This window comes from Colias philodice, chromosome 17, assembly GCF_061535455.1.
Source record: "Colias philodice isolate Cphi_HAF_F1 chromosome 17, ilColPhil1 Martin Lab GWU primary, whole genome shotgun sequence".
Taxonomy (NCBI): domain Eukaryota; kingdom Metazoa; phylum Arthropoda; class Insecta; order Lepidoptera; family Pieridae; genus Colias; species Colias philodice.
In genome coordinates, this window is record NC_143102.1 from 1,516,059 (window position 1) to 1,536,140 (window position 20,082).

The window sequence follows — 20,082 nt, forward strand, 5'->3', positions numbered from 1 at the left end:
AAATGGTATCACAATCGATAATCTTTTGAACATCACTTCTGGTATCACCCGTCGAGCTGTCAAAAAGCAATTCTTATAGTCTTAGGGCGTATTCAGAAAGAAAGCTTGAAACTTATAAGCGCTTAAAAGCGCTTATCGGCGCTTATAAGCGCTGGTAACCCGCGCAGGAAAATATATGAACATGCGCTTATAAGCGCTGATAGGCGCCGACAAGTTCCAACAAGTTACAACAAACTTGTCGGCGCCGATCAGCGCTTATAAGCGCATGTTCATATATTTTCCTGCGCGGGTTACCAGCGCTTATAAGCGCCGATAAGCGCTTATAAGCGCTTATAAGTTTCAAGCTTTCTTTCTGAATACGCCCTTAGATTATACATCTAAGCTTATAGTGTACAGACTATAGTACCCACAACATAAGCCTTAATTGAGATTACTGTGGGACTAGGTCGATTTGTGTAATATTGTCCTTTAATATTTATTTATAATTTATATACTTATAATTAAATGTGACTAGAAATAATATACTTACTACGGTTTAAGTATAGGTTGTATTATGTATATTATTTTGTAATGAGATCTTGCAATCAAATATTCACACAATCTCGCAAGTTTTCCGACAATTCATTTTTCGTATGAAAACGATCAATACACTAGGTACCTACCTAATATAAGCCGCTACAGGAACGCAGTTAGTAATAATTAATAACGGCTTTAACCCATTTACAATATTTTTTATAGGTACTGCAAAGGCAATGAGGTTATGTATTAAAAACGTAGTACATATATTATTATTAGTCTGTGGTCTGTGATATTATTATTAGTCTGTGTTAAAAACGTGAAAAGTAACGTAAAAACGTCTTAGTGCCATCTAGTATTCGTTTAGCATCGCCAAATCGGAGGAGAATAACTTGTTTATAGTAGTTTCATGAGATGGCGTTGTTTTGAATATAAACTTTTCTGTAAAATTAGTTAAAATCGAGTGAAAATTAAATTAAATAGGTAGGTTCCATTTACAAAAGTATGTAAAAAATTATAAAAAGCAATGAAATTGCAATTAAATCTAATTTTGTTTCTTGCTGGTTAAAATGATACACTTAGCGGCATCTATTGGTAGACGGATGGCATTAATCGTCTTTTGTATGTAGTGCACCAGACATGCTAATATGTTCTTATTAGAATCTTTTTCACATGAATGAGTTAAGTACTAGTTTTTTTTCATCTGCATAAAATTTTTATTTATTTTTATTTATTTATTGTACATTTATCAGGAGTTTAAAATAAACGAATACATAAAATTGGAAAGTATACAATAGGCGGCCTTATTGCTTAAAAGCAATCTCTTCCAGGCAACCATAAAAATATATGCGATAAAGACTAAAGTGCGATAATATAAGATAAACAATAAACATGTATTGTGGACTTTTACTTTACATGTAAAGTTACTCTAAAATTATGAATGGTTTATGTTTATAGACTTAAAAATTCATCATCTCACATCTCAAGATTCAGCTCCAGTAGATAATAATGTTCGTTAAAAATGACGGTTAGTAGGCTAGGCTCCTCAGATAATGAATATATCTATATCATAATCACAAAAAATGTGATATAATATCTATAATAAGATGCAATTAAAAAAAGACCTATTTATGAACGTGTTCCACGGAAAAGATAAAACAATAAATTATCTGTTTTTAATTTTTTATAGTTCGAAAGTTGATAGGAAAAGTTTTTTTGTTCTAATTTTATGAATTCGCATAGGTATTTGGAAAACTTATTTATTGCGTATTTATAATAATAATTCAGGAAGTGATAGCGGTTATTGTTTAAATGATGAAATCAATTCGTCACATTTTTACGGTTTAAATTGCTCTCATAAATTTACTATCAGGGCAAGAATGTTTACAGTTTACAATAAAGTTGTTGTACTTTATTCGAAAAGGAATAGGCGTGCCTTGTCACTTGTGTCCATCTGTAAAAATTATAATTAATAACTCAGGCCCCGGAATCACAGACACAATAGAAAATCTATTGTGTCGTGGACCGATCGGGCCGTTCGGGGCTCAATGGGTTAAGTTTGTACAGGGTCTTCTTGTTGTACTTTTTAGTGTTTACCTACTCCACTGTGATACATGAACCGTTGATAAAATACCTACACGATGTACAGGCTACATTTGGAACATTATCATCACGATTCACGATACATATCACCTACATGCAGTATCACGGACACGGTAGAGACACTCTGTGGTAGAGACACAGAGGCACTGTTTTTAAAATTTTGGTTGAAAGTGTTTTATTATCATCAGCCCATAATGCGACAGAGATAAAGGCCATTAGGGTTTAGGTCAAAAAGCATTACGATAGCCCATGACGATGATCTTTTTGCTTCTAGGACATTGGCATAATTAAAGTTTGTTGTGAGTTTTTACAGTAATAAAACGCCAAATATAAAACACTCATTTATTATCGTACGAGTTCCTTGCCATAATTTTAGATAAATAAGTTAAATAATAAAATCATGACTTAATGAATACTTAAAATTAGCTCAAGTGGACGCCATTATACACAATTTTTAAATTTTGTTCAACCTAAACGCTCCAACAATGAGTACAAACGAAACAACACCAAAACTGACGTCAATGAGAATTCACTTATCTTCTATGGCAGGTAAAATTCAATCAAAAACTATTAAAAAAATAATGAATACCAACGAACACAGCAAACATAAAAAATCATTGCAAGAAAACTGTTTTTTTTGACACGGTAAAGGCTAAGGAAAGACATTTTAATGCATTTAACAAAAGCTTCATAGATAATTAAATTAAATTCCATCTTAGGGTGTTTTTATTTATTGATAATCTATTTCACCCGAGGCGACGTTATGAGAAGCCAAGAAAATAAGCTATTTTTTAATCTATTATTTTTTATTTACAATTACGTTAAACATAAAACTTATTAAGCGTACGTTGTGATTTAATTCCAACTTTTACCTAAATATACATCACAGATAAACATATAAAAATATTTGTCGGTTTGCAGAGAAGATATTTTATTTTCGAACGAATGAACCATAAAGCAAAAAACTCGAATGTTGAAAGGAAACATAAATTTGATTTTCCTGTTGAAATCAACTAGTCTAACGATGTGAACGAATAATAAAATGAAATACAACAATGAGTATAATAAGTATAAAACGAAATTAAAATCTAATGATGAAAGAAAAGAAGACAAGAACAATTAGAGAAATGAAATCTAGGTTCCTCTTTTCGAGGAGATAATAAAGTCCTTTCAAAAAATATTGGCAAGCACTTAATCGTTACAGTATATCCTATGTATTACTAGTTCTGATAACAACACTGACATTTACATAAAATAATTATTTTGACTAGATATTTCTTAGACAATTATTAATTAGATTTGTATATTGTATAATAATTGTATTTATCTTTACAAATTTACAAGCTTAGCTGTGTAATATTAATGCAATAAACATATAGAAATAAAACTAAAAATACTTTCCAAAATTACCGGAAATACCCAATATGCTTTGAATCAATTTAAAACCAAAAGTAACACGGAGAAATTAAACGGTTGTCTCTATTTAGTATTTACTTTTTCTTTTCGTCTTCATTTTGTTTAATGTTTGTGTTTTTATTTTTATCATCCAAATTACTTTTCAAGTCATTTTCCTTTTCGGATTTCTTGTTGTTATCCGGTATATTCGTTTCAGTATCCAAATATTTTTTCGTATCCATTTTAATAGGAAATTCCTCATTCAACAGTTTTTCAAATTCAATTGCAACCTTACTCACATTTTTCTTCATCGTGGTATCCGGATAGCTCTAGAAGTATTTCATAATGATTAGTTTTATATTTTAATGTTAGAAATAAAATAAGTAATATGAAGGAAGTTTTTACTTTCAAGTATAACTTAACATTATTGAAAATGCGTCTAAAATCTTGTATAACTTGATCTATTTCTGTATAGGATGAATGTTTAAGTTTCGTCAATATATCATGCAAGCACATAGGATATTTCACCACTTCGTAAAACCTGGGGGCCTGAAATAATAATATATTATTAATAACTATTTTTTTATTATGAAACAGCCTCATTGTGTCTTGTACTTTACCGTTTTTATATCCATGTCGTGTTGGATAAATGTAGCTTCATTCATAGCTGATAATTTGTTCAATATTATTTCAAACTTTTTAACAGTGGGAACTGCCAACGGCTTCTTCTTTTTTGGATGATACCACATGCCGGAGATAGCTACCTTCGATTTTGTACAATTTCTTTTCTGGTTGTCATCTCTAATATGATTCCCTGATTGATCAAAGTTGGGACATTTTACTTCCTTAGTATCATCAGGTTTGCTTTCAATTTGTTCTAAACTTTCTTCCATTATTTCACTTGCTTTTTGTTCGATATCAGAAAATTTTGAGACGTCTTCATTAAAAATACTTTGGTTATGACTAAATTCCTGTTTTACAGTATTGTGTTCCCATAAAGACGTTTGCGCTTTCGTGTACTGATTTGCTGACGAGTTAGAAGGCCAAGCATCGTTTCTTTCTAAATGAGATTGCATCTGTTTGGTCTCATTAGAATATTCATCGATTGTACATAAACCTAATGCGTCATATAAACGTGCTGTATCTGATTTACACCCGTCGTGCAGGAAATCCATTAATTTTGGAGCAGATTGTTTTGCTGCTTCCCAGGCTCGGTCAGAAGTCATTGAATTTAAAATATCTAGACAATCGATACCTCTCATTTCTAAGGAAGGGATAATATTTCGTATTTTCTGTTCTTCATTTAATAAATCTTCAGTACGCCGTGACATTAGGCAAGGCCAAGATTCTAAATTATATTTTGGTTGAGGTGCCAATGTAACAGGCGAGAATTGGCTTTTATGTTTTACAGAATTCACGTCGTCGATTATATTTTCATATATAACATCTTGAGAATTGTTTTGTAAGAATGGAAATAAAGGATCTGCCGGTTTTATTGGCACTTTGTAGCTTCCAGGTTTCATATAAACTTTTGACATCTCATGGAACTCATCGTTTTCAGTATCAATAAATTGTACGGGGCCAGAAATATTACTTGGGAGCGTCACAACATTTGATGGAATTTGAATGTTGTGAGTGTGATGAGTTAAAAAGTCGTTAGATTCTTTTTGTACCATCTGACCCCACGCCGCAAAAAAATCCGCGTCATCCTTTGTATCACCGCAGCTATTATTTTTTTGGACGTAATTCTTAATTTCAGCTGCTGTAGCCATACTGGGTATTAAAGTTTTCTCTACATGACTCAACGGGATCATTTTTGCTCTTAATTCCATTTCTCTTCTTTGCATCATATCACATGGTAATGTACCGTAGATAGGTTGTCCTGGAGCTTTACCAAGCTCAGCGTCCATTTTATGTCTGAGCTGGTTGTACAGTTCCCTTTGATCTGCATGACACATATTCTCGAGTGATCTAAAGTCATGTACGTTTGTTATTGTCCACGATTGACGAGGCTTAGCTTCTCTCACATTGTACGGATCGCATTTATACTGCACCTTTTGATAATCAATATCAGCTTGATCATTTAATGGATAAAAGTTTTGTGCGTTCGGTGGTGGTACAACAGGAAATTTTTTATAGCTGACGTTAGGTCTAGTTGGCCATGGACTTTCATTGAAGCTCTGAACTGGCGCTTGGCTTTGATTCTGCATCCAAGGCGGTTGTACTGCATTGTATGGCTGTGGAGAAGTATTGATTGGTCGAGGTGTACCCACGTGTGTTTTTATTGGCTGAAACTTACTTTGATTCTGGTGCCGCGGGGCTGCAGAATTTGTAGCGTAATAGTTGTGTGTGAAGCTTTTTTGCTCCATAGTAAATCCATGATCAAGGCATTTAAACGTTTTATAAATATGCGTCAACATTTCTTTAGTAATAGCCTGCCACTGTACAAAGCATTCTCTAATATTAGGACTGTAATATTTGTTTTCAATTCTAGAGAATGTATCGTGCTTTTCACTTAGCAATTCTTTGACACCCTTCCATCCATCCAATATTCTAACGAATGAAAATATAAAGTTTTTAATTACCCAGGGAATGCCTTGAGAATGTAAGTTTGCTACTGCACTGTCCGGCTTTTGCACATTCGAGCGAGTTTTTGCACAAATCGAATGGATATTTTTAAAGCAAGGTCGATTATGATGAGCAATAGCTATATTTTCAGCATCAGTACAAGCTTCGATCGCTAGTTGCACGATTTGGTTAGGTATTTGGTCGTGAATAATAATTTTGTCTAAAGCTGTCAGCAGAACTTCCGAAGAACCAGCCGATTTATTCTTATCGTCATCAGGTTGGTTTGTCTTTTGTGTTATCTTTTCATTTTTTGTATCAGCTATGTTACAAAGTTCTGATACCATCCTCTCACCTTCGGCAAAGAAATCTAGGCTTGTTGTTGAATCAGCTCTCAGATTTCGATCTTGTTTCCTGCTGGGTTCAGTTTCAGTACTGGAGTCTTTATATCTCTCATGGTATCTTGGATCGGCGCTATAAGTATTTCGCTTTTCGTGACTCTTTACTATTTTCTTTTTAGCACCAGTACCGATAGGTTCTTGATTAGAGATGGACCATGAACTTTGCGATCGTCTGTCTGCGTTGAGATGATCTGTCATTGTTGATCGGCTGTAGTTTGGAGATGAGGGGCTAAAAACCACGCCCACTAACGGAGAATTGGGTGGGGAGCTAAATGTAGGCACGGAAGAGTTATTATACCTGTAACAATGTTCAATTTTTGATTTATGTTTATTATTTACGGAAAAGATACTATCATAAAACATTAACTATTAATTTATCTCTGTGTACCAGAATCATATGGATATTATTTGTATATTGAAAAAAAAAAAGAGACATTCCAACGGTGGACAAAAGAAAACAATATACCGTGCGCTTTGATATTGCTGAGTCGACGATTCGTAAATGCCAGAAGTTACTCGCCCATACGTTGCTTTACCTTGCTCAGCTTCTTTTGAACCTGAAAATAATTTAGAAACAAATAGTAGGAAACTATTTAATAAAAACAATATTAATTCGATAAACAATACCATAGCTCTTCTGTATCACGGCGTACTGTTTCCCATGAAAGTTGTCTTGACTTCTTTCTCTCCCGTCTGCGGCTTCGCGATGGTCATTTGTTTTGTCACCACCATATTCTTGCATTTGGCTCGCAATACTAGAAAACCATAATTTATAAAAACCAAATTGTACAAGAATTGAGCTTTTGTAGACTTGCCCATATTGCGATTACACAGACCAACATGGGATGTCATGACATGAAATTTTTAGAAATCTAGATGGTGGCTTACTTTCAAAATGTGAAAAATATGTTTATGCAATTTATTTTACTCTTAACAGACCTTATTAGGCGGCCCTAAACTACTTTGCATTTAACTGTGAAACATCATTTGGATGCGCTTATACAACTCTACAATTATGATGACGTAAAACGAAAAATTAATTCCCAATCTTACCTTATTTAGAATTTTTTCAGTCTCGCCAAGAGTTCTAATGGTTATCAGTACATTCTGAAAAACTATAAATTGCCAATTCAACGGAAACTCTACCTGTCAAAGCGTTACGGTCTTTTAAAAACGTTAATCTTAAAAATAAATGATAAATTTGTACACCGTTTGGATTTGTAAGGGACACTTTTCTATATTTCTTATTTTATAATATATTTATTTATTTAGAAAGTGATTTTCATGATCGTTTTTCTTTCTCCGTTGTGCAATGAGCAATATGTGACTTGCCAAATATTTGAAACCTACCATATGATTCTGTTCATTTGTTTCTTGACGTGGTTTTTTACTTTTTATCTGAAGCTATTGTGAACTATTCCATCTTCCCATTAATACTTACCTCTATGGAGAATTTATACAATATAAAATATATTCTGATACACAAATAAATTATTTATTGTATATTTTTTTCGTTAATCTTTTGTAAATGCTATTTATTTTTATATTCGCCCAGCTAAATGAGATTTCAAATACTTCTATGTAGGTAATAAATAAAAATGTATCATCTTGTGCTTTATAAATTCATAAGATAAAAATATACTCGAGTCTACCAGTAAATAGAGTTTTATTAAAGTCAATTGATGAAGATACCTACGCAAATAATTAAATGACTCATTGAAAAAAAACAATTATGTATTTTTATGAAGCATAGTTACAAAATACAATAGAGAACAAGACAATATTGATTTTATAACTCTCTTCAAGATCAGCAAGGTGATGAACTTAATTTACGTCATAAGAAAATTGATTTGATCCCCTCTTCTCTTTATTAATTCTGATATAATGGTTAAAGTAAAAGAAAATGTAATTGATCTAATATACTGTATATTTATTATTTATTTCCTAATTAAGCACCTACAATAGATCTATGTAAATCAACGAGCAGCATTAGGGCTTTAATAAGTGATTAATCCTCATAGAGCCATTTAATACATTTTTTCTTTTCTTCTTTTCCTTCCTTGTGCTTACAATACTAACGCAAGCTGGACGTTGGGACATAACAATTTGAAAATATAGAAAACAAAAGTTTTATACGGATTTAAAACCTAGTTACTTATTATCTCGACGTTAGGAACTATTTTATAGAGCGTGAGTAGAAATAGTTAGTAACTTATTGTAATATATAAAAGAATTTCGTATGAATCTCGTTTTAAATCCGTTAAAAGCTTTCAATCTCTAACATCCAATCTCATAAAATCGGACACAAATCAATTTAAAACATCACAAATTTGCTGATAAAAATGAACACTATAGTAGTAATTAGTCCATGTATTGAGCTTATTTGCGCTGAGCCGTTGCAGAGATCCTTGCTGCAGGAGCACACCTCCTGGCGACCACCATAACCAGCTCGATGGTAGCAGGTATTCTGTGAAAGAAAACAGTGAAGACCAAATTTGCTAGTGGTGTAGATGATAGATATTTTTTTTTCAATCATTTATTTCTTTCCACAACATAGTTACATGCACAGTTTTTGAGTTACATTTTAGGCTTTAGATGTGGAAAGCCTAAGCCTATGCCTAAGTCTGTAATATCTCAGGTAGGTAATATAGGTCTAAAAAATCCTATAATCTCTGTATCTGTTTTGTTTTGCTGATCGACAGTTTACGTATCTAGTTTAGTTCCACGTAAATAGTTTAAGTATGCGATTAGAACATTCTTGACTATAAGATTGATACTTTAGATTTTGATTAATTATCTGCACGGCGAATCGAACTAGAAACTTTCTGTTCAACTTTTTAATCTGACTTCTAACCTACAATCTTGAAAAAAATATTCACAAAAATGTTAGTTTCTATTGCCCAGAATTCTTAACTGACCGTTATGATTTTGAAACAACAAAAATTTATAACGTATAGGTACTTACATATAATAAAAAATATAAATAACAGTTTCCCTACCAATTCGGTATATTTACCTTATACCGCGATTCGTCCCACCCGCAGCTCCTGATGATCCTGCTCATGGGCATCTGACCATTGATCTCATGTTCCACATGCTGCACGATCTTCCTGCAGAGCGTGTGGGTGACACCCCTGTCCAGGTCCGAGCAGTTCCTCTTCAGGCTATCTGGGAGTACGGCGGCAGAGCACATGGAGTTGAGAGCACTGTTGCATTCATAGCATACTATTGCTAGCCCTGAAAGATTTGTATCAATAGTGAACGATTTCTATTTAAGAGGTTGCGAAACTAGAATTAATGGATCTTTTTATTATTTAATAGATATTGTTTCATGTTCATGTTTCATGGCATATCCAACAAACAATCAGTAAGTATATGATGAGAAAACTTACATATCTTCAAAACAAAAAAATAGACGATATGGATTTTTGTCTTGCCAGCGTAGTATGAAGTATCTACTATCCACTAAAAATAGTTGTTAGTTTGTTATGTTTAAATATATAATAAAAATAAAAAAATCATTTGTAGAAATACGCTTTCTACTTTCTAGGCAAGATGCAATAAAAAATATGTTCCTGTTTAAAATAAAATAGCAAAAAGATAATCGTGGTAACATGAGTAAGATTTAAATCGTGGAAAATTGTAAAGGTTGCTAAGTACATATATTTAAATTATTGTAACAGAAACATAATACCTACGATCTATATTTCTTAATATATCTTTTATGTAACTTGTTTTTACCGTGACGTTCTAACAACAAAAATTTCTCGCAAAAATCTAATAAAAAAGCTAAAAACAAGATTGAATATTCATTTAATTCAGTGAAATTTATTTTATTCAATCAAATATCTAAAAGTCACGTACCATATTGAAAAAGTCCGAAAAGGACGATAACTCCGACTCCGTTCTTCATGTCACTTTCTGATGTACCGCACCCCAAGTGTGGGGTAGAAATGGTAGCTTGTGCTAAATCTTACCACTTACACACAGCGTCATCGACTCATCGCAGTAAGGAGGAAGCGGCTCATTGCTACAGACGGATGCATCAATTTAGATTGTTATGTGATTTGTAACGGGTTAGATGAGGTAGTCTAAAAGGTGAGGCAATTGTTAAGTAGAAAATTGCTCGCCAAGGGTATATTGATGTCAGCTGTTACGACGGTATATTCTTATTAGTACAATAACAAGTATTCATAAAAATAAAAGGCAGTGTCAAGAAACATTTTTTAATAAATACTCTCATACAAACACAACAATAAGCTATACATTTACAACTGTAGTGGATATTGCACATAACATAACACCTACTCGTTAAGCGAACACATTACCACGAGGTTGCTAGTAAGTCAGTAACTAACATCTATTTACAAGTTTGTATTAACATAAACATATAAATCTTTGAACACAGTTTTGTACATCTAGACCTATCTTTGATTTGTGTTACGTTTGGAAGTAATTTGCGTTCTATTGGTTGATATGTGGTTTTTACGGTGTTGCATGTTAGAACCGTAAGATAGTAAATGTGAGGAGCATGAGGGCGGTGGCCCCGACTGGTACGGAGGCCGAGTTGCAGCCGTCTTCGAGGCACGAACATACCACCTGCCTGCCGCCGAAGCCTGAGCGCTGGTAGCAACGACCCTGAAATGTTAGGTCGATTAATAATTAAGCTTATTGATGAGTTCTTTTGATGTACCTATATATTCAAGTCTAGTTTCATCTTAATGAATAACCCGAATTAATCTCATTGTATAGTGATTGATTTGCAGAACAGTTATTTTATCTCTGTACCGTTATTGCAATTGTTAAAAACCGAACTAATCAATGACTTTCAATTATTATTTGTCTTGATTAAAAATACCATCGCATTAAGAACCTCATTCTCTTTAATGGCAGTTTAGAATGCGAGCAAAGAAAGAAATTTTAACTAATTAATAAACATAATATTATTTTGGAGACAAAAAACAGTTATCTTAATTCAACCAAACCAGCTTTCATTGATTAAAAAACATTTTTAGTTTGTAACTCTACCAATTTGCACTAACTCTTCGCCTATGCAAAATAATATCAATTTATTGCGACGTAAGTACATACAAGGCGGAAAAATAATAGAAAAATATTAAAAACTAGATCTCTCCTAAAAGTCCTACATTCTGCTTTATTATTTAAATAAAGATAAGATCGACTGTTTATTTAAATATTTAACACTTCCACATCTCAATTTAGCGAATAATAATCATTGTCTCTTAATAAATTCGAACTACAATATCTTTAGTCGTATTGGGAACCACTTAACCAACTCTCCAACTCTACAGAAGGTTGAAATGATAATATTTAAATCGCAACCACACAGGTTAAGGTTAGTGGTCTGATTTTCCTTTTTATTATTAGATTCTAATAACAAATATATGTGTATTAGCCTCTTAAAAGGTAGATAAGACTAGGATTTCTAGTTATAAGTTAGCTAGACCATTGCAGTAGTAACAGACGTAGACCCTTGTAGTATCTTGTTCTCTCAATGTTGAATCGTAAAAAAAGAAATATCTGGAGCATTCAAAATCCTGCATGCTCTTGGGAAGATTCTTTAAGTGAAGGGAAATTATTACTACATAGTCAAAGTACCCATTATTCCCCTTGTGCAACTTCAAAGCAACTTACTGACTCAACAAGAGCAAATTCAAACAAGAGCTATTTCTGCCTCTTGTATACTGCTACGCAAACTCATCTACCAGAAGTTCGAAATGTTAGATCATTCCCTGCAGTCATATAACATAGATATATGTATCTATCGATAATAAAACTAAAACTTTACATAATATATAAATGACACCATCATCAGCCTCATTCGCTCTGCAACTTTAACCTGAGTTTCTTCAAAACATAATTCTTGTAATTGAAATAGCAAAAATTACCTTATAACTAGTCTCATCCCATCCACAGCCTCTAATCACACGGCTGTCTGGCGGCATGCCGTTCATCTCAAACTCTACCACTTGGGAGATCTTCCTGCACATCGTGTCCTTGGGCCCGCAGGGCTGCCGCAGGGAGTCTGGGAGCTTCTCCATTAAGCACCGGGAGTCGTTGTGACTGTTACATTGGTAGCATGTGATGGCTAAACCTGGAGGAGATTAAAGTGCTTGTAGTTAGGTCTAATAGAGATAATTTGAGTATTATGGCATCAAAATGTATGGAAATGATTATAGAAGTAAATGGTGTCAAAAATAGTGTTTGGAGTGTAGTAAAAGAAATCATTCATTGCAGTTTAAGCTTAAGCTTGTAAAAAGGCTCAAACAACCGGCAATACCTATACCTTATGCTTTACAGTTGGCGAACATTCGCAGTCTACCGTTGAAGACTAATAAATTTCAGAAATAATAAATTTTTCTTATTCAGATTTATGTTTAAAGTTAACAAAATTATAGATATTCAGATGTTTATATACTATCATTATAGACTGTAATCTGTATATTAAAATTTAAGACTGTTGCAATTATTTTTATGGAGTTGTGTCTCGTTATCTCAGTATCTGTAATCATGCATCAGAGTTTCAATTTAAAATGATGACTACTTTCTACATGAAAGCAAAATGATATATATCCTAAAAGAGAACAACTTTCTTAAAGCAACCTGTGTATATGAATCAAGTTTTATTTTTTAAACAGAATTTAAGTATTTGTTTTTTTTTTGGCAAAACATGTAACGCCCACCTGCTGTTAAGATAAAAACTTATTACACTGGTAGAGTTCCAGGAGGTTTGCCGGTCTTTTAATGACACATACAAATTGTACACGAAGTTCCATGTTTTGTGCTATGATAGGTACCTCTATATAATATCTATGTTGAATTTTATCCAGACTGAATAATATCTATCCATCTACACTTTCGCATTTATAAGCAGAAATACTTAAGCTTACTAATAGCTTACTTTACATAAATGGTTTCATTTCATGATTTGATTTTTTTTATAAGTGTAATAAAGTTATTTTTATTCATGAATATTGTGTATATCTACGTATTACTGAAACATTTTCAGCGCAGCTTTGGATAAACTCAAACTGAAACATTTATTTTTCAATTAAGTCAATTAAGCGCGTCACACACGGTGAAGATAGGTACTATAATATTTTATGTTAAGATTCTCTAATATAAAATATTACAGTATCTTAAGGTATCCGGTATCAGCGTTCTGACCATCATTTTTCTTTTTGTCATTGCGTACTAAGACCCCTGTAGAACCGCCATCCTGTTACAAATGACCCGAAATTTTGGTGGAAATTTCGGGTCATTTGTAACTAGTATATTAGAGAATCAATATTATAGTATCTTCACCGTGTGTGATTTAGACTTCTTATAAAAGTATTTTTGAACCGTCATAACATATGTTCAACATTTACCACCGATTCGGAAAGCAGTATCTATGGAGAAGAACCGGCAAGAAACTCCATAGTTGATCTTTTGATAAGGAAAGAAATGCTCATGTGGTGAATATAACAGTTGATTAAATCAATCAACAAGAAGAATTCTCCTCTCATAATAAATAGTGCAATCGATCGCATTTATAATCGATACAAGAATGTTCTTGGCATCGAATTTTATAAATATTTCTATACGCATTATAAGCAATATAACTCGAACCGTAAACCTAAAAATATTTTCGCGAGTAACCTTCTAATGGTTTTGGTTAGCAAATTGAATGGCCTACTTCTGGACGTGGGATAAGTATAATCATATTTGCCATATTTCGTATTTCGTAAAATATATCATATTGAAACATATGACCGAATAAACTTCGGTATCCTAAAAAAAGGAAATGGCAGTGGATGCTCTAAATTTTTGGTTAATAATATAATTATTATAAACAATGGCATTATTGTTTCATATATTATTTTTTAAAAGATACTAAAAGCAGTGCTAAAATGTTACAACATATTGACTAAATATTAATTTTACACACTGAACTTGAAAGCTCTCAGCAACAACTTTTCTATGTATCTCATTTATTGCTTTTTTATTTTTTATCTTAATTGCAATCTATCAATATTCATTGTCATCTAATTTTTATGAAATTGATATATTATATCATTTAAATAAGGGGACAATGCGAAAAAGGTTACACAATCGAAAAGCATCTCAATCTTTAACAAACTGGTCGAAGAAAGTGCATTGAAAGCAACACCGGAATTCACAAACCTTGCTGGAAGATACTACAAAGAACGACGAGCACGCACACCCAGGCTACTCCCATAGTGGTTACGGCAGGATGATACCAGTTTGTACCGAACTACAACACCGCTCACAGCTCCACACTAACTGAAACTAGACGACGGCACGTTTACGGCTAAATGTACCGCGGAGTACACTTATTCAATTGCTGTAAGGAAATTACTTGATATATTGTGGTATCGATAATTTTTTCGTTTCAAAACTGGATCCTGTTTGAGTCCCGCTGGGTTCCTGCGTTTGAGATATTTGTGTCAGGGGAACAGGGGTGTGGCGAGATAGGGACTGGGTTTATATCATAATATTATTATATTAATTTATCAGTAGACATTACGAATTCGTTTATATTCACCTCATAATGACAGTGTTGTAGAGTTTAGGGAAATTGACTTGGGATAATAAGATTTCTTTAATCTTTTCAGGGTTCAGCTTATTGTTGAAATAATATCTTTACATTTCTATACTAGCTGTAAGATCACACACACACACGAAATAAAAAGCAACACAAGAAATAAAAATTTAGGAAAGCGTATAAATGTATCATCATCATCTAGTAAAGATTTATAGAACTCTATCTATCGATTTCATGAGCTGCAGTTTTTAAGATTAGATTATATTGATCAGTTGAAGATTGTCATAGTGTTAAGTACCTACCATACCTACTTATCATTGACTACTTTGCCAGAATATTGTTCAACTTCAAACTTCAAACCCGCTGAAAATTCTGAAATATAATGTGCGATGAACATTGCTCATTGATTGTGATAGATCAGTCGTTTAATAAACCTTATTTGACAGGATTCTATTCTATTACCAAGAATTACTAAAGGGTTGTTAAAATACTCTCAAATATTATTTTTACGTTATAGCATTGATAATAGAACTTATAAATGAATGTTTGTAAGTCAATTCAGCTCCACCCACTATTGTCTGCTCGAATGAGCTGTTAGGCTAATGACTCTTTTATCTATATTTACTAGCTTTTACCGCTCATTTCTATTAGAGAGCTCATAAGCAAATTTGTTGAGGCACTATGAAATTTTTGAATTCGGGCAATTGTGAAAAGGGCATTTGAATATTGGAGTGACGATCATATTTTGTGAATTTGTAAAGAGGAAATAGGTTTTAAAGGCATTGAAATTTTGATATATCGTAATAATATAGGTACGAGGACTTTATACCTCAAACCCAGATCATTTTAATCAGACCTAACCACCACCGGACGTTCTGATAAAAAAAAAACTTTAATCAGTGTTGTTAACCTTGAAAGTTTGAGAGTGTAACTAATGTGCAGTTAAATTTATTTTTATTTATAATTTTATTTTAAATTTTTATCAGTTATATGTTATCAGTTATATGGTATAACGAAGGAAGCGGTTTCAAATCCCGTTTGAGAATATATTCTTTCACAATTTAAAAATAGGTAGACCCTTTTAGTTCAAAAAATCTATGTATTGATTTCTGTAAGGCGAGAGTAGAGCACTACCTCAACGCTCTGCTTATGAGCCGTGTAAAAGAGTATAGGATACCTACTTCACCAAGATCCCAAAGTATCAGCTCTTTTTATCTAAGTATCTAACGAAGTAAAATGCCGAAACTTTTATTAATCATTCATATCGGACCCGTTCCTGAGATTTACAAACAAACAAACTCTTCAGCTATAATATTAGTATAGATGATTGAATTATTACTTAAAGTACCGCTGGATGGGTAATTAGGGTTGCCCTGCTTTCATAAAATATAATATAATAACTAAATATAGGTGCTCCTATGATGGATTATACCATAATCCACGACCCTGACCAAATGTAAATTAGCAGACGGTGTTTTATTCTACGATATATACCTGTGATCTCCCTATTTTTCCTTCCCTTCGAAATAATAAGCAATAGAAAAATAGAGCAGATAAATTGAAAAAGCAACTTGTCGTTTTCATCCTCTATTAGCTTCAAACCTCCGACCTTTCGAAGTCGAAGACCAGCACCACTGAGCTACTACTGGCCTCTGGTCAAACTCAATCTCAAGCTAAAACATTTATTTATTCAATTAGACTTCTTTGATCGCTCTTCAATCGTCATAACATAGTTTAACCATTAACCATCGGCTGCTGCGGCATTTGCTGTAACTTATACCTCAAATCATAAAAATTAAGCTCTAATTCACAAACAAATCCGTTGCGCAAGCTAGTGCACATACCTGCTACTGATGACCTATAATCAGGTACAACAGGAGACAGGAGGGGAGCAGCTTCCTGCAATCAGCTGCCCTATCTCCCTAGATCTCGTGTCAAGTGCACATTTCCGTAAGGCGTTACTAGAGATAGGGTTGCCACCTGATCTATTTAACTTTAAAATAAGATGAAGCTGAGTGTGGTGAGCAAAGTAATTTATACGGAAAAACAAGGGAAAATACAAGTATTTCTGCAGCTGATGCGTTATTCTGCTACATGAGCTCTAGTATCCATCCATCCCCATATGCTTTCATGTTGACAATATTAGAAGAATTTTGCAAAAATCAACTAAAAAAAAACATGTCCATAAGTAGCACAACTATAGATATATTTAAATTTTCCCGCTAATAACGACCATGACGATGTTAGGAGCTGGACCATTTACATCTCACATTGATCGATAGTATAAAACGGAGGTAGTTATACATATTTCGCCGTATCATATGAATATTGATGTCCTTAGCAAAATCTTACATAGGATGATAGGTATATCCCTTAAAAATATTCCAGCTTCACAATAGACCTACGTTATCAATAACAATCATAACATCACGTGTTTTCTATCTTTGGAACATATTGTATTGTGCCTCTCGTAATCCCAGGCAATTGGAAGCTATTGAGGTAAAACGTGAATGTGAATTGCATAATGATAGCTCCATAACCTAAGACACATGTCTTCAAAGGTACCTAAATCTTCTTATATATAAAAATGAATCGCAAAATGTGTTGGTAAGCGCATAACTCGAGAACGGCTGAACCGATTTCGATAATTATTTTTTTATTATATTCCTTGAAGTACGAGGATGGTTTTTATGTAGAGAAAACGTAAATATGTAACCACGGGCGAAGCCGGGGCGGACCGCTAGTCTTTAATAAAAATTCTTCGTGTACATAAAGTTCTCAATAATGTACATAATTTTATCAATAAAAAATGGCTTGTAACTCTAAAATCTAAAAATAAGTATATGTAGTTTTACTAACATTAGAATTAAGTACTACTAACAATATATGGGCAATGCTGCCTGACATAAAGAAATAAATAAATAAAATAAATAAATAAAATAAAGTGGCATTTCGTACCTAATTAATACGTATACAGAGCCTAGCTTCTATATTGTTTTATATGTATAACGTCGAGAAAGGTCTTATTAAGACACATATACCTATACCTACGTATTCTCCACGTACGTACTAACAATTAAGAACGGATGTATTTGTTAGGCTGGGTCAGTCAACCTGAAATGAAATTGGGAATTGGTCCTTCGAGACATATTGTTCTCTCGTTCATATCGATTCAACTTGAAACAAACTACATCATCACAAATCCTATGAAATCAACAACAGTATAAATTCAATTAAACGCATCACTAACCTTTATTAATGTTTCCTTTGCACTTGTCCTCTTTCTAGGTACCTGCCCAGTATTAGAACCGAAATAATCTAGTTATCTTTTGTATCCTAGATTCAATGAATGAGTGTTATATACTGCGGTAATTCTGTTTACTCAGTCAGTTTGTAACCAACTTTACTAGTCGCTTAATGAAAAATTACATTTTCGTTCATTATCGAGAATCACAAAATTGGCAAGAACGAATTTATTGCGCCTGTTAAAAGAGAATAAGCAAATCTACAGTACTTAAAGATAGCTGCAGGCGCAAAATGAATACACATACTAGTGCTAAACAAAACACTATTCTCAGCAGTGTAGTACTTTTGTCTGTCTTCAGTTCATGTAAGTATTGAAAGTAAATTGTACAATAATAATTTGGCAGTGAGTATATAATATTTAGTCTTCATTAATTCTAAAGTAACCATTTTTTAAAGTACCGCACTTGATCAATTTTATCACCAATGTGCTTATTATATAGTTAGTCGTCCATTTATAATTACAATTGCAAAATTTATAAGTTACCATTACCATGAACGTTACATGGGTTAAATTTAAGTCCACTGCACACTAGAGGGCGTTCTAATCAATATCAAAGTATGTTAAAAAATTAATTGGATGACATACCGCCAGATGTCACTAAAATAAATTAAATATTCTCCATGTTTGCTAAATCTGAAATACCCAAATACCATCGAATTCTTAGGTAATTTACAGAATCCTTTTGCTTTTTTTGTTTTTGCTTCGTGCTAATAAACTGATTTTCAGTTTGCTATTTAGATACTTATGTATATACTCACATAGCTAACTAATATTAATTTCATTTATTCCTAATATCACACTAATATCACAGACTAATAATAATATACTGCGAATATTATAATTTTGGAGGAGGAGGAGATAGTTACTCGTTTCTCTAAATTACCCCGTGCAACACATACATCGCTATCAATATTGAGTAGTTTTGATTTTTAAAGTACCGGAAAGTTAATATTCTCATCAATAAGGAACCACAAAAGGCAGTCACATGTCAAAATTCCTATGTAATAAATCCCATGTGGAAGTCACCGACCTTTTGCTCTCAGACGGCATTATTAAAGTAAATTGTATTACCGTTGACGCCGTATCCGCTGATCTCGCAAATTGTGACTGGCAGCCATCCTTCGTACCTATCTTCATATCCTGAAACCACCAAAAATGCGTTATATTGTATGTTTTTACATGACAAAAAAGTAACACATACAAACAAAAACTTGTAGCTACCATTGATATTACAGAACAGCTTTCTAAAGTTCTTCCGATAAATCAATATTGATGTTTTCTAAAATATCCTCAATTATTTTTTGTCCTTATTGTTTTATTGTTGGATTATATTTAAGTACATTTTCTATAAAAAAGTGATCTCTACCTACGATGGATTTTGATGAGACTTTATACGTAACTACACAGTATTCAACTAATTAATTGTTTGTCCCTTTATAATCAAGGATGAATGGAATTGGCCTATCAAAAGCCTGAAGCCTTAAATTCTTTAATTAGAAGACAAATTTTAATCGTTAAGAAACATCAAAGAACTATCGCGTGTCATTTACAATTTACTTGTAATTTGGTAAACTAAACCGTAATTAAACAGTAACATCTTCTAGGACTTATTCTGGTTTTTATAAGTACTTCTAATACTTATTATAATTACCTATGTGTTGTCACTTTTGTGAGGTTATTCCACAGGGTTATTCGCATCCCCTAATGCTAGTGTTGTACTGTGCTAA

General features: G+C 32.9%; 3 protein-coding genes across 3 annotated transcripts; all 3 read right to left on the reverse strand.

Annotated features, from left to right (window-relative positions):
• Nucleotides 1-3,542: 3,542 nt before the first annotated feature.
• Nucleotides 3,543-7,221, reverse strand: mtsh (mitoshell). Its single transcript, XM_089706149.1, has 5 exons — nucleotides 7,107-7,221; nucleotides 6,946-7,036; nucleotides 4,134-6,777; nucleotides 3,919-4,062; nucleotides 3,543-3,842 (listed from the first exon to the last, which is right to left on the reverse strand). Exons 1-5 carry the CDS (start codon nucleotides 7,219-7,221, stop codon nucleotides 3,609-3,611), a joined length of 3,228 nt encoding a protein of 1,075 aa, XP_089562275.1. The 3' UTR covers nucleotides 3,543-3,608.
• A 1,184-nt stretch (nucleotides 7,222-8,405) lies between these two features.
• Nucleotides 8,406-10,448, reverse strand: LOC149480827 (uncharacterized). The gene is made up of 3 exons (XM_089706089.1): nucleotides 10,344-10,448; nucleotides 9,496-9,716; nucleotides 8,406-8,946 (listed from the first exon to the last, which is right to left on the reverse strand). Exons 1-3 carry the CDS (start codon nucleotides 10,390-10,392, stop codon nucleotides 8,794-8,796), a joined length of 423 nt encoding a protein of 140 aa, XP_089562215.1. The 5' UTR covers nucleotides 10,393-10,448; the 3' UTR covers nucleotides 8,406-8,793.
• Nucleotides 10,449-10,691: 243 nt separating this feature from the next.
• On the reverse strand, nucleotides 10,692-14,821 carry LOC149480828 (UPAR/Ly6 domain-containing protein crok-like). Its single transcript, XM_089705846.1, has 3 exons — nucleotides 14,667-14,821; nucleotides 12,389-12,594; nucleotides 10,692-11,117 (listed from the first exon to the last, which is right to left on the reverse strand). Exons 1-3 carry the CDS (start codon nucleotides 14,719-14,721, stop codon nucleotides 10,980-10,982), a joined length of 399 nt encoding a protein of 132 aa, XP_089561972.1. The 5' UTR covers nucleotides 14,722-14,821; the 3' UTR covers nucleotides 10,692-10,979.
• Nucleotides 14,822-20,082: the final 5,261 nt, after the last annotated feature.